Genomic DNA, 15084 nt, shown 5'->3' on the forward strand with positions numbered 1-15084 from the left:
CCTATCGCGGTCATTATTAAGATTGTACATGGTAGCATGAATGACAATCCTGTACACGCATGACATAAACGTGTTCCTTGTTAACTGTTGGGTTAAAACCGTGATCACCTGATCACCGGGCGCAGATTCGGGCACGACAGGATTGCCAGATCTGCACGACGAGTCCAGTTCCGCCCAAAAATAAGTCCAAAGTAACTACCAACAGCAAACAGACTGAAATTACAGGCTGGGAAATATGACAAAAATATATCATATCACATTACTGGAGGACATTTTTAAAAACGTATCGTAACATATAATCGAACTTGGGAACTGCCCGCAAAACCGCAGTGCTATTTTCGGGCATGTGCACTACTACGCTGTATAATGAATAGAATATGATTTTTTTTTTTTTTTTTTAGACTTGAATATTTCTGAGTACGTCTGGTGCGGATAGCGCGGTTACACTTAACCAGTGGAACATTTAACCGGCGAATTCACTAGCGACTTTACTAGCTCGCTAATCTATCAAACAAATTCACAAATATTATATAGCCTATTTTTTTTATTTTTAAACAAACTCCCAAAACTTGATTAGCTATTAATTTAACAAGCAAATTCACAAAACATAACTAGCTCATTTTAACTGGCTAAATTGCTAAACTAGCTCGCTAATTGAAGCAAAACAAATCATAAAACTTAGTTAATTAGGTAGTTTAACAAGTTCATTCACAAAATTTGACTAGTTCGCTAATTAAGCTAACCAAACAAATTCACGAACATAACTAGTTAATTTGATCATGTACAAAACTCAACTAGCTAATTTACTTAAATTAACTTTTATCTTAACGCATTGTATTCTTTACATTTGGGACTGATTTTCATCTTTACTGAGAAAAGAAAGAGAACAAAACAAACATCTTGCGCCGTTTGCGATTGGTTACGGTCAGAAATGAAAGCGTAAAAGTAGAGAAAAAAAAATTCTCTTGGAAATGAGCTTGAGTAAGAATGTGTTCAAATTCAGTATTAATTTTTGTCTGGAAAATAGTACTTAATTACAGCAATGAATACAATTATTCAAGTATTTTCCACGGTTACGTTTAGCATCTAATACCGGATGACGTTGGATGGGTCTTTGCACCTGATGGCCAACAGAGGGCGCTGTGGTGTAGAGGTCTTTTTTGTTGTTGTTCATCAAATGATGTCCTGAATCATGGTGGGGTTTTTTTTCTTCTTCTTCTTTAACTATGGAAACTGGTTCATACCGTTTTTAATTTCTAGTCAGATAGTAAAAATGAACAATCGTGAACCCACTAAACACTTTATAGTGCAGCCTATAATTTGAGAACGGAGTGCATAGTGAGCAATTTGAGACACGGCCCTAGAGCTCACTCAAATGACCCTCATTGTTTAATACTACTTGCTGCTTTTCCTCACACTCCAAGACTCATGCAAGTAGATTTTTCCCAACTTAAGAGTTCATAAAGCAAGTCTGAACGAAATAAACGGGCACACTAAGCAACCTTTCAAAACCGAACCGTGTCCTCTACAAGGATGTCAAAGCCATTCGGGTTCCTTTGTATCGGGAGGCGTAGGGTTTAACTTCTACACTTTGTAAATGTTGCATAATTGCTTCTTCTTCCCTCCTTTTTTTTTTTGTATGTTTCGGGACGGGAATATGATGAATTTGTATCTTTTGTACTGCACTAAGGATAAAACAGGAATGTGATTGCGCAAAAAAAAAATTCAAAATAAAATAGTCCAAATATTGAGTAATGTCTGTGTAATTTCATTACAGCACAAACAATTATCCTGCATTTATCTAGGTATTCCATCTATGTACAAGGATAATTATCATATGATCACGAAATTGGTTTACATTTATATTTATTCGGAACATATTTTAACTTCTAAGCAGTGCAGTACACACTAGTTTATGGTCTGTCAGTTAATAATAATACACACTCAGAACAATAATAGGGTAGTATGAGTAACTGCAAAAACAGAAAAGGTAACCACGTGCCTGAATTAACAAACACACACACACACACAAAAGGGTGTTTCAGATTGAGGGTTTAAGTGCTCTCGACATAAGTAAAGTACACAAAATATAGGTGATTTTCTTGCTTTCTTTCTTTCTATAATAGCAATACTCCTGTGGTCTTTCATTAAATACAATTCGAGAACCTGCTCAAAGCTGCCGTGTGTTTTTTTTTTCCCTTCATCTGCGGGGGGACAAATATTTTTATTTATTTATAGTATTTAACATGTTAAAAAATGTTCTTTTGTTCAGTTTCGGTCACGTCGCACGTGTTTAAAATTTTACAGGCTGTGTATTAGATACCTCTTCCAATACATTCTATTGACTGGAGTACATTAAGGGAAATGGACGGCGTTTTAGATTTATTAATGTATTGTATTTTTACTTGCTACAGATTCAGAAGCACAGCTGGGACGGTGTACGAAACGTCCCGTTTCTATAGAAACTCGCCGTCCAGGTTAATAGGACGGAACACCTGTACGCCTGCTCATTCACGCAGTTATCCTGTCAGCCAATCGGATCGCAGCAGCGCAGTGCACAAACTCATGCAATTACGGGTCAAGCGCTCGAGTTCCTCAAAACATCAGAATGGAGGAAAAACTCTGATCTCGGTCGCTTCGTTTCCGTCCAAGTTGGGTATTTTACTTGTGCGGGAAATTGGAATTTCACACGGAACGTGTGCGAATAGAGCAGCGTTTCCATCCCACGTGTTCGAGAGGACAAAGTCACTTCCGGGGAAACCGCCGCTTTTACTTTTCTGAGCCGATTATTCGATGACGCGATTTGTTGAGATGAAGTCATGTGACTTTTTTTTTTGGACGCACGTCGAGGAATTTATTCGGTAAATGCGTTCCCTTGAAACCGTGAGAGAAAGTAAAGACCATCATGTACGCACGCAAGCCTGTTGAGAATACGCCTTCGAATCAGACGGTCTTTAAGAGAAACGCACACGCGCTAACGCCTCACACCCGAGTGTCAGATTTTCCCAGCCGTACATCTTTCCACGCTTTACCTCTCAGCTTTGTTCTTTCAGAGTCAGACAAAATCTGTCATCACCCTCCAACCACTAATTGGCACCTGCTAATATCTGAACAGAGCTGTGTAATTTGTTGCACGCGCTGTATAAACAGTACGAGTACAGCGCAGTGAATTACCGCTACGAGCCCAAACACGAGCTCACACTCGCAGACAGACCTCACGCCGGTTTGTTTACACTACTCGAGAGCAGTTTAAGAAATAATACGGATTTGGTTCACGTCGTTAAGATGCAACTCATCCAGAGCATTAGCTGTGCGTGGATCGTGTAGGCGGTTTTAGCTAAAAGCTAGCTAAATATTTTTTTTCCCCTCTTCAAAACATTAGCTAGTCTCATCACACAAGCCAGACCTCTAGTGATTGGTCAATCAACATGACGAAGACCCACCCACATTCACAGATGCTCTTTGATTGACATGGCAGTCGACTAACCTGCAGACACATGGGCGCTTTCTCAAAACTCGCGATTCCTCCATCAGACCTTCTTGAAATGTCGTTATGCCAGTCATAGTAAATAAGTACCAGTTTGTTAAACGGAGTCTGAGGAATCAAGGAAAGTCGGAGATACGAGTCCTGGAACGGGGGAAAACATTTTTCAATATCGTCCTTTGACAAATCGCTCGTCTGAGATTTCCTCGTAGAAATTTTCGCAAATCAAGGTTTCAACGGTTTAGCCTGACCGCCCAACAGATGCAAGATGGAGGGAGGGGGCGGAGCTTTCAGAGAGTCCACCGCTATCGGATAGTTACGCAAAACGTCAATCGTTTCAGATCCGTGTGTCGATCGGTTCATCTGCGGTTTTCATTCAGGAGGAAAATAAGAGCGACGCTCTGTTGGCGTGTTTTGTGCGAGAACTTGGCAGTGTATTTCGAATTTAAAAACGCAACGTGCCTCTCTGAAGGTTCCAGTTATTGCCGGAGTTATGTAGCGTTCACAATATCAGACTGTCTGAGAGGAAGTAAACGGCGTTCAAATTTAAATTTTAATGTACATACACTCGATGTGTTTTGTTAACTTGTTAATCAATTAAGCCACGCCCTTATTTCATGAGGTCACTGTACATGACTTGGGTCTTAAATCCACAGCACCTGGAAGTGATATTCTTATACTTTTATTTTTTTTGGTAAGTTTTGAAAAAGACTTCAGGTTGTTAATCATAATTATAACCAAAATGTCCAAACGTCAGATGTTTGAACCACGAGTGCAGTTACTCAGACGAGTTCCGTAAGCGTTGAACATTTTATTGACATTTTGTTCAGCTTCCAATTCATCCACACAAAAAAAAAAAAAAAGCAGCTGTACATCGACAAAAAACTTCCATCATAAATGTATTTCATAACAAAGTGCTCAGTCACACACAACAAATAAATTAAACGTGATTGTATTCAACCGTTAGATATTTATATATATATATTAAACAAAAAAAAACAAAAAAAAAAAACTTCAGCCGTTCACAATAACATCGAAAGCTTTTTGTTTTCTTGGACCATCCTTCAGTAAACGCTCACGAAAAGAGAGAACAGTTACGGGGTCACGGTGCAAGACATGGTCAACAGAGCGATGAAAAGTTCCTCACGCTTTCCTCTAGACTCTGACCTGATTGGTTGAGAGGGTGCAGTGGGCGGGGTTTGTCTCAGGCATGGCTGATGGGCAGCTGTGTCATCGAGTGGGGAAGGAGAGGCTGGAACACCAGCGACGTCGGAGACTGAACTGGAAAAGAAAAAAAAACAAAAAACATACGAGCGCAGACATTACAACGGCGTGTTGCTCACGCCGTGACGGAGCAAAGAACGTGGCAGTGACGTCAGATCAAACGTCACGTGCGCCTTCAAACAAAATACCGGTATAATGGGATCGTGTGAAAGGAAACCAGCAGGCGCCTTAAAACCTGCAACAGGATTTCCAACAAAATGTTGCCTATGAAAATAAATGATGAGTCAGTGCAGCATTACACGACGGTTAAGGTCAAAACTTTTTATAAATAGGGACCAATTTAATGGTTTAAAAATTAACCCTTAATTTAAAAATATATATATTAATCCACCATTCTCCCGGTACATATTTTATTTAACATGACAATTTATTATATTCTGCACATTAAATATTTAAAGTTGTACACTCGTATTTTGAATATTTAAGCCTTTTTACTCCTGAACGTTTCACACGCCCCCTCCACCAATACTGGCACCCGTAGCAGAGAAGGCTGTCAAAAATTGTCTTCAGTGTTTAACCTCCAAAACTACAATCTGAAGTCACCGACATCACCACAAGCTGTTTGGAAGGGGTTCAGGAAAAACGCCTCTACTCTCATCCAAAAACAAACTCGAGCGTCTTCAGTGTGCCAGACAGTACTGGAACTTCAAATGGGATCGGGTTCTATGGGCAGATGAAACCAAAATGGTGGTTTTGGAGCACACAGAGAGGTAGCCATATGGAAAAGTACCTCATGCCCACGGTTAAATATGGAGGTGGATCTTTAATGTTTTGGGGCTGTTTTTCTGCCAGAGGACCTGGACATTTTGTTAGGATACATGGCATCATGGACTCCATCAAATATCAACAGATATTAAATGAAAACCTGACTGCTTCTGCCAGAAAGCTTCAAATGGGCCGTGGTTGGATCTTCCAGCAGGACAATGATCCAAAACATCATCAAAATCAACACAGAAATGGTTTACTGACCACAAAATCAATGTCCTGCCATGACCATCCCAGTCCCCTGACCTGAACCCCATAGAAAACCTGTGGGGTGAACTGAAGAGGAGAGTCCACCAGCGTGGACCTCCAAATGTGAAGGATCTGGAGAGATTCTGTACGGAGGAACGCTCTCAGATCCCTCGCCATGTATTCTCCAACCTCATCAGGCGTTATAGGAGAAGACTCAGAGCTGTTATCTTGGCAGAGGGAGCTAGCACAAAGCATTGACTAAAATGGTGCCAATAATTGTTGCACACCTATATTGACCAAACATTTTTTTAATATCCACGAGAGCAGAGTATCTTGGTGAATTTTTTGAACAGACGATTACTTGAGAACGTTATCCGCGAGTGAATTTCCTCCACGTTTGTGGATTGAGAGTTACGTTACAGTGAAGAAGCGAGACACACACCAGGGTTGAACTGACCGTCCATATACGAGTGCAGAGCGGTGAGCATGGGCGTGTCGACCGGAGTGAACGCCGTGTACTGCAGCTCGTCCATCAGCGGCGGGGACAGCCTGCCCGGCTGCAGGGACGACACCGGCGCCGTGGACGAGTGGTTCGGGCTCACGTGCTTCTTGTGACGCGCTCGGCAGTTCTGAAACCAAACCTGAAGAACCACAAAAAAAAAAAACACAGCGTCAAAGTGATTCTATTTCCAGCTCATCTAATCAAAACTCGCATCAAATCTACAGAGCGTAACAATCAACCTGAGCGCAAGGTTCGAGTCAACGACAGTCACATTTTCCGGATTATAAATTACCCAAGCATAAGCCACGCCCTCCGAATCTGTAGCAAAACTCTTCTATATTAGCACATGTTCTGTAACGTGAACAAACCTGCCTTCAGATGTGAAAAAGCCACACGATATTTGACCCTAACATGCAAATTGTTTAATTTAACACTCCTCGCTTTTTTTTAAACTACATGCTTATACATGCACTCGAATTCCTCCTGATGAAATTTTAAATAAATGAATTCAACCCTTTCCAGTTTTCCCCAAATATTAGCCTCGTTAATCAACACGAATACAAAAACATCCTGCATATTGATGTGAAGAGCTTTTCATTCCTGAGCCCTTCACGCAGATTTGAATGAAAATGGGTCGTTACATTCAAGTTGACATTTATATGCCGACTGTAAATAAATAAATAAATAAATAAATAAATAAATAAAAACATCTTCGAAAACTGGAACGTACATTAAGAGCGTACGTTTTCCATACAAAGTTTAAAGAATTCACCTACACTAACATGAAGAAAAATATTGTAAACGACTCGGGTACAAATTAACGAGGCTCCTTTGTCCCGGAAATAAAGCCTGGGTGTTTTAGTTGGTTTTGTTTTTTTTTTTAAACTTGATTATAATATTTCTACGCTCTATTTCACCTGCTTACCTGAATAACTCTGCGGCTGAGTCCGGTCCTTTCGGCCAGCTTCTGCAACGTCTGAGCGTCCGGGTTGTTGTCCTGAGCAAACTGAGCCTGCATTACCTGACACACACACACACCTGATTTAACATGTGCACATCACAATACAATACAGATATCCTTTAACTATTAATCCGAAAATATCACCACAGCACACTATCACAATATTTAGTTTTACGAACACTGATTCATGATTTATTTATGTTTAATTAAGACTTTAAGAAGAAAAAAAAGTTAATAAGTAATAAAGAACTAACTGCAGAGTCATTTAAATGTTATTAAAGTACTGATGAGAACCAGAACACTCGGCGTATCCTGACATGCTGTATATTGATAGCAACACTCAGCTCGTCATGACCTGGCCCAGGCCGGCCGTAGTAAATAAAGGTGACGTATAGATGAGAACGAATGGGAACGTGAGCACTGACCTGCAGCTGGTCCGCCGTGAAGCTCGTCCTGGCTCTCTTCGCCGGCTTGGGCTGGTTTACTTCCTGTTCCGAAGGTACAGCTCCTTCTACGTTCACGCCTTTTCCTGGATGGAAACGTGAGATGTCCATGTGTCAAAGATGACCGTTACTAAGCAACAAAGAGGCTTAAAAACAGCCGATATTTTCTAAACATTTGCCAAGAACAAAACGACAAAATACAATTTGGAATTTTACTTTCGACAAAAGAAAAGCCTGAAGTACATTTTGAAAACTCTCCACATTTCTCTAGAAACATATTTTTTTGGGGGGGAAAGTTACCAGGTGATTATGCAGCATCAGACTGAAGTGTAGGGGTTTGTTGTTTTTTTTTTAAAACATCATTTCGACTTAAATATTAGCCGAGCTAATGAAGCTAACGTGTCAGTGGTCATTAGTGCGCCAGATAACAGGGTTCTGGGAAACGTTAACATACAAATCTGTGAAAGAAAAAGAAAATTTCTTACGGAAAAATATGTCAAGTTAAACTATAATTTTGGGGGGAAAATAACTATAGACTCGAGACCCAATTTAACCCTTTCTCAGCCTCCCTAATGTCAAAGTTCATGTTTTCTTATTTGATGATGGGGATAAATAAAGAAAATAATGACTTAACATTCAATAGCATTTTAATTCTTTTTTTTTTTGGTCTTTTGTTACTGTACTTCACTTGTAGCTTTTGCTCGGTACATTTCAAAAGACAAATCCCTAACTGCTCCTCTAAAGCGTCACATTTATAGAGTTTTCAAAATATTTTTTATTCAAAAAAGTCCCAAGGAACCAAAAGTCCTAATTAGACAAATCCAAACTAAAACAGAAGCGACGACAAGAAAGAGACTTTCCCAAGCAGGGAAGAGTATCGGGTTACATGAACCTTAACAGCTCGAGTACAAAATAAACATACATTTGTATAGATGCAAATATTTCACAAATTGAAAATACACGCTTTAGGTAACACATCCTGCCATTTATCACACGTCTAACGATGGCCTGTTTAAAGTGTCGAGATTTACCCGAGACAAACGTTTAAGTAGGAAGAGGTTCAGCCGATAATTTAGACTCAACCTAAGTAAGTATTAGCCTATATAGATATTATATATTTCTGAGAGAGAGAGAGAAAAAAAATGCAAGTAAATATAGACTGGAGACACAATAAGACTTAACCTCAGCCGAGAGCTTAGGCGCCATTTTACGATCAGGAATTCAAATCAAAACAGCTTTCTTTTGAGCCTTTCTTGCACTTTTAGTAAATTGAAGAGTTTATAACTCGAGTTAAGAATTTTAAAGTCCTACATAAACTAAACCAGGGGGTTCGTTTATACGATACTGTAACTGCGCGTTCACTTTTAATTTGAATAAAATTCCACCACCTCAGCAATTCACAAAAGGTGGTCTACAAACGGTTTATAAAACCAAGACTGAATCATTTGGAGTTTGATCGACTGCTCATAACGAACGTCCTGTAGTGTATCCCGTAGTGCTCGACTTGTCGTCCTCTTGTCTAACGGCCATTTGTACGGACTATATTTCACTACATTACTTCTCCAGTTCAAAAAATTTTCAAAATAAGGAAAGAAAAACGTCGATGTCTGAAACGTGAACATGAGGATCTGGGAATCTCTGAATCATCAACTGTAAGCTTTTTATATCTCCGAGCGTAATCCATCTCTCTCTGCGTTCATCAGAAATATCTATTCAGATCCTTTAACCTTTCCACGTTGCACGCTCCAAACCACAGGACCGTCGTCGGAGGACTCGTGCTGGTCTACAGATGAAAACGTTTTGGTCTTGCAGCACTCGTATCACTGTGTTGCGCTCTACCAGCTCAGCCCTGATTAAAACCGACGTGTGTGAACGAGTGCGAGAAGTTCTAACCGTTCTCCATGGCACGTTTCAGGTTGTCCAGCATGCGGTCGTAGTGCACGCGGCAGAGCACTCGTTCGTCCACCAGAGCGAACTCCTCGCCTGTCGACAGCTGGCGTTTGCAGGAGAAGCAGGCGAAGCAGGCCAGGTGGTAGGTGTTCCCTTTGGCTCGGCGAACCCAGTCGTTGGAGTGGATGTTCCTGCCGCAGTGAGCGCAGCGGGTCCCGTATTTCCTAAAAGCAATAATAAATTACATTAAAAACAAGGTGGTCACTTTTCCTTGAACATAGAATACCTTAAACAGTGATCGTGGTTCAATATAGTAGTATAAGAAATTGCTTTATTTTATTTATTTATTTTTAAGTCTCCACATGTTTTAAGTCAGTCAATCAATTCAAGGCTAAAATTAATGATAAAATGGACATTAAAACTAGACGACAAGCTTAAACTGAGATCATAAATAGTTTGACGAACGCAAAAGCTACACTTAAAGATGCAAATTACATTTTCAAGCCCAATGCACCTTTAAAACATTTTTGGTCAGCTTACACCGCCTGGCGATCAAAAGGAGTTTCGTGCTAATTGTTTGGAGAAACTACACTTGATCTTCCCCGTGTGCCCTAAAATAACATTAAATATTTGAGTGAGAGTCTAAAACTTTACATATAAAAGCAACTCCTACATAACGAGATGAGAGAATGTTAGTACCCCGGTAAGTACTCGTTGATACAAAGGGTTGTTGGTGCATTGATAATGAGGCTTGTATATCATTTATTTAAAAGTAAAAAGTAGGCTTAGGATGAGCGAATGAGAGGAAAAGCACACTGGAAGTGATGGTAACTTATGGAGAATGGAGATTTATGCTAAGTTATGGAGAGCAGACGTCTAGAAACTAGTCACAAAATTTATCCAAAAGATGAGACAGATTTCTACTAAATCTGATGCCGAGATTTAAAAACAAATGAAGCAGACGGTCAATACGGCAAAAATACCGCATCATGAGATATCTTCATGAAGCAGGATGCACATGGTATTTAACTTATTTATTCAAAAGTATTACAGACGGGAAAGTGATGCAAATCAACTACTGAACAGTAAATAGTTAGCCTACTATTACTAAGAACCATCACTGTGTCACAGAAGCAAAGCTCTGACAAAAATTATAGAGATTCATAGTGATAATTTATCAAGATAAGATGAGACATACTACCTCATACTTTTATCGTATTTATAAAATTAATTAAGGAAAAAAAAGTTTCTGAAATGTGACGCAACATTGTGACGTAACGCTACCACAAAGCGTGCACGTGACACCGAAACTGAACGACAAACTTGTTGTTTTAAAATAATTTAGACGTTTCAAGCGGCACGGCTAAGCCGATAAAGAAGTGTTGGATGATTTAGAGAAGAAGAAGAAAGAAAAAAAAAGAGCCATGTACTTGTACCTGAAGTAGTCAAGTTTACAGAAAATCTCTTTTTCTTTGATATAGCAGCTGATGTGTCGGCCGAGTGACGTCTGACACACGCTGCACGAGAGACAGCGCACGTGCCAGCACATGTCGTTTACCTGTACAAAAACAAAAGCACAGGTAGAGCAGAGTTAGAGTTAGCAAAGCATTTCACCTGCAAAATTATCCGTGTTTCCACAAACTACAAAAATCGAAGATATATAGGCCTAGCTACAAGCTAAAAGTGAAGCAGGAGGCTAATGTAGGTTTTTTTTCTCTTTTTTTTTTAAAAAAAAAAAAAAAAAAAAAATAGTTTTCACATGTAGCATGAATATTAGCCGAGCTAATTAAGCTAGTCCTCATTAGCACGCCAAACATGGCTCTGGAGGAAGTAGCACTAATAATAATAATAATAATAATAATAATAATAATAATAATAAATTAAAAGTAAGCGTGGAGAATGTAAACATTTTTAAACCAGAAATTCTGTAGCCTATATAACTATTTTGTAATAATACATATAAACAAACATCATCACGACATTATTTAACTCCCACTATTGCACTTTTTTCCAGCCTCCTTAATGTCAGGTCATAATACATGTGAAGAACTTAAGGAAATTAAATATATAAACTCTTTTTTTTTTTTTTTAAAAAAAAAAAAAAAGAAAGAAAGAAAAAAAAGGGTTTGTTGCTGGAAAAATATTGTAGAGAAATGCCGGGATTTTATTTATTTTATGTCCATGTAAATATGAGCAGAGAGATATTTTTACAGTTGCATGATGTTCTAGGAAAACAACATGCTATTAAAAGATTCGTTTGTTTATAATTGAACTCCATGCCAGCTACCAGGGCTATTTTCATGATGAGAAACAGGTTCGAATGTAGCCAAAGAAAAGGGAAAAAAAAGAAGAAGAAAAAAAAAAGTTGACCTTCTATTTAAATATTTTATATATATATATATATATATATATATATATATATATATATATATATATATATATATATATATATATATAAAATTAAATCTGGCCCTCACTCCATTAAAAATGTCATATCAACTAATAATAATAATAATAATAATAATAATAATAATAATAATAATAATAATACTAGTCCTAGAGGAGCTGAAACCATCACAAGCCATTAAAGTGTGCCTCAGATATATTGGACTTTCTATTAAATGTTTTTATTTATGTATTAAATATCATTTCGTGTCTTACCTTGAGCAGGTATTTGTCTACAATCTCCATCCCGCAGCTGGTGCAGATGGCTTTCTCAGTCATGGCATGAGGTGAAGAGACGGTGGGCGACGAGACTGAAGACGACGGACACGACACTTCTTCCAAAAGGTCTTGAGTTGAGCTCTGAAGATATGAAAAAATCATTCATAGTGATAATAAAATAAAAAATGAGAAACATGTTTAAATATTCTACACTTTGGCTAATCTACCCTACATGTTTGGGCAGTTGGCTTGGAAGACAAACGCAAATGAAGTTTTTTTTGTTGTTGTTTTTTTTTCCCCCCCGACTTACAAATATTGCTCCATAAAAGAAAGAATATACATATATTTTTAATATTAAACCCGCTCATTAATTACCAAAACGTTTCCTTCTTGCAGGAGTGTGTGAGGTTTGCAGTTTTGCGGCATGGTGAGCAGCAGGAGAAAGAGTGCAGGCGCGTCGGGCGGAGAGTCGCGCGCTCCGAGCCGCCGCCCTTTTAACCTCTGCGGCCGCCCCGTTAATAACCATGACAACAAACCCGGTGCAAAAGATGCCAACTCCCCCCTCCGAAATGATCACAACACACACACACACACACACGGAGCTCTTGAGATAATAGCAAGCAGTCTGCATTCCTTCTCCTCCTTTTCGGATGAATGCATGCCAAAGAGCTTTCATCTGACAGCTTATGAAAAATAAAGCTTCAAGAACGTCCACATGCAAGGAGAGGTGCGTTGACTTGACTACACTTGGCTTGTCGGTGTATTGCATGATAAATGACGAGCAGGTTGCAGCACACCTGAACGTGATGATGCCACGAAGGGAAATAAAATAAATAAATAAATAAATAAATAAATAAATCAGGCTTCCTTAATCATTAACATAACTAGAATGCATTTCACATTACAAACTGCTTGATGTTGCAGAAATACAGTTTTTAAAAAATAGTGGTTTTTTTAAATATTATTTTATTATTATTTTAAAGTGTCTTCGGAACCTTTATAAATGCCGCATGTAGGTAGCAGACCGCACTGCACGAAGAAAAATGTAAATAATTTAATTTAAAACAAGGTTTTTCGAGGTTGTCACTGTAGACTGGTCCAATATAAAACTGAATTAGGAGTAAGAGTCAATCCAAGCACAAATGTGAAACTTTAAAGAGATATTTTTCAGCTTTTCGGTTGAAGTCGCAAAGCAAACTTGATTAATTCCACAAGACAATTCAATAGTCTATATTAGCTATATATTATATACTATATATAGTAGCTCAGAACAAAATAAACTAAACACTAAATGACGACACCAGACCGGCAGACTTCACTCTAGGTGTTGGAATGGTTGAACACCGGTGATTTTTGTGCAAGTCGGAAAGCTTTCTCCAGAAACCCTTGGGTCTGGGTTGTTGTTTTTCCCTGAAGGTTTTTTTAATCACTTACTTTGCTCTCGGTTCCCGACTTGAACTCTTCCACGCCGGGGCAGGAAAGCGTCTGTTCATCTTTCCAGTACATGGTGTGAAGGTTTGCAGGTTCAGGCTGTCTCAGATGGCTTTGTGTGGAGCATTACTGCAGGTATTCCACCTGTGCGCCTACACCACGATTTAACAGCAACTCCAGTTTGGGAGGAACTTTTTTCCGGGGCTTTTTTCTCCACCATGGCCGCACCTCCTTGGCACATTTACACACGCCTATTATTCAGAGAGGGGGGACAAAAAAAATACAGGAATATACAAATAAACCCTCCTCAGATTCGCAAAAATTTAATTAACGGAAATAACGTCTATTTTCGGCGTTTATTTATTTATTTATTCATTCATTCATTCATATAGGAGCTTAACATTAACACTCTAGCAGTCTTGAAATTGACGAGACGTTGTGCTGATAACACGGAATAACGGACCGAATTGTTTTAAATCCAACTTTTAAAAAAAAAAAAAAATCAATCCAACTTTTTGGCTCCAATTATTGAGCGGTGTCTCGCCGAAAATGAATTGTCGCAAAAAATAAATAAGGCGTATATAGGCTATGTATATTTATTTTCAAGTTCATACTGGGGAGAAAAAAAAAATATCCTCTTGCCTTCTGGTTAAAGACAAACACAAGGAGCACTGATTGAGTTTGTGGTCATTACGGCTGTTGCAGTTTTCAGTTCTTTAAATAAAAAAAATAATCCGCAAATTGGATTAACTGGTGCCATGTGAGAGAGTTCATTCCTGCTCTTTACCACCTGAGTTTGTTTAGTGTTAAACACGGATTTAAGGAGGAAATCTTTATTACAGGCTAGGGGAATGTCCTTCACTTGTGTTCCGAAATAGTTGACGTCGTACAAATATTCAAATACACGAATTAATATATTTAGAGGCTATTTGACTTTATGCTTAATCTTGGATTCAAATTTTATTAAATCTATTTTTACAAAAAAAAAAAAAACAGTTAATATGACGTCTGATTTGAACTATTCGGCACAGCTGACTCAATAGATTTCAACATTTAGGATTTTTTATAGCTACAAATCTTTCTTACAAAAAGCTATTGAGACCATTTAATAATAGTTTGGTTAAATAAAAGCTTCTTTAAAAAAAAAAAAAAAAAAAAAAAAAAGTGTGGTCGTGTAGTAACTAAAACTGATGCAATCTGCATTACTCTATGTAAACATCCTTGTAAAAGTAATAACATCTACAGCATTCATAATAAAAAAGGAAAGAAAATGTAAAAAAAAAAAAAAGCATGCAACTTATATTGACTTAATAACAGAACTTTAAAAAATATTTCGGTGGTACATTTTATATTAATTCTACACTTTATTATCAGTTATATTTCAATTTAAATGAACAATTACCAGATTTAATGATAGTCTAGATAATCATTTCATCAAATGTTCATATTCTGTTATAAAGAATAATGAGTA

The 15084-nt window shown here is 38.2% G+C and overlaps 1 protein-coding gene across 3 annotated transcripts; it reads right to left on the reverse strand.

Annotated features, from left to right (window-relative positions):
- Nucleotides 1–2040: 2040 nt before the first annotated feature.
- On the reverse strand, nt 2041–14860 carry lhx8a (LIM homeobox 8a). Of its 3 annotated transcripts, none has more exons than XM_053651181.1 (8): nt 13617–14860; nt 12180–12323; nt 10955–11076; nt 9522–9742; nt 7611–7714; nt 7150–7245; nt 6180–6363; nt 2041–4765 (listed from the first exon to the last, which is right to left on the reverse strand). In XM_053651181.1, exons 1-8 carry the CDS (start codon nt 13686–13688, stop codon nt 4689–4691), a joined length of 1020 nt encoding a protein of 339 aa, XP_053507156.1. In that variant the 5' UTR covers nt 13689–14860; the 3' UTR covers nt 2041–4688. The 3 variants fall into 3 exon arrangements, with proteins under 3 accessions (XP_053507156.1, XP_053507155.1, XP_053507157.1); XM_053651180.1 differs by having other exon boundaries at nt 6165–6363; XM_053651182.1 differs by lacking the exon at nt 13617–14860 and adding an exon at nt 12558–13590 and having other exon boundaries at nt 6165–6363.
- Between the last annotated feature and the right edge of the window lie 224 nt (nt 14861–15084).

This window comes from Ictalurus furcatus, chromosome 20 (genome assembly GCF_023375685.1).
Source record: "Ictalurus furcatus strain D&B chromosome 20, Billie_1.0, whole genome shotgun sequence".
In the NCBI taxonomy this organism is placed as follows: domain Eukaryota; kingdom Metazoa; phylum Chordata; class Actinopteri; order Siluriformes; family Ictaluridae; genus Ictalurus; species Ictalurus furcatus.

What these genes read in the sequence shown, in the direction of transcription:
- lhx8a (XM_053651180.1), bottom strand. Translation starts at nt 13,688, where the DNA reads ATGTACTGGAAAGATGAACAGACGCTTTCCTGCCCCGGCGTGGAAGAG. An exon ending in TCAGCCGCAGAGTTATTCAG is followed by an intron (nt 6,364 to 7,149) that starts GTAAGCAGGTGA and finishes GTGGTTCTTCAG; the next exon opens with GTTTGGTTTCAGAACTGCCG. An exon ending in GGACGGTCAGTTCAACCCTG is followed by an intron (nt 4,766 to 6,164) that starts GTGTGTGTCTCG and finishes TTTCTTTTCCAG; the next exon opens with TTCAGTCTCCGACGTCGCTG.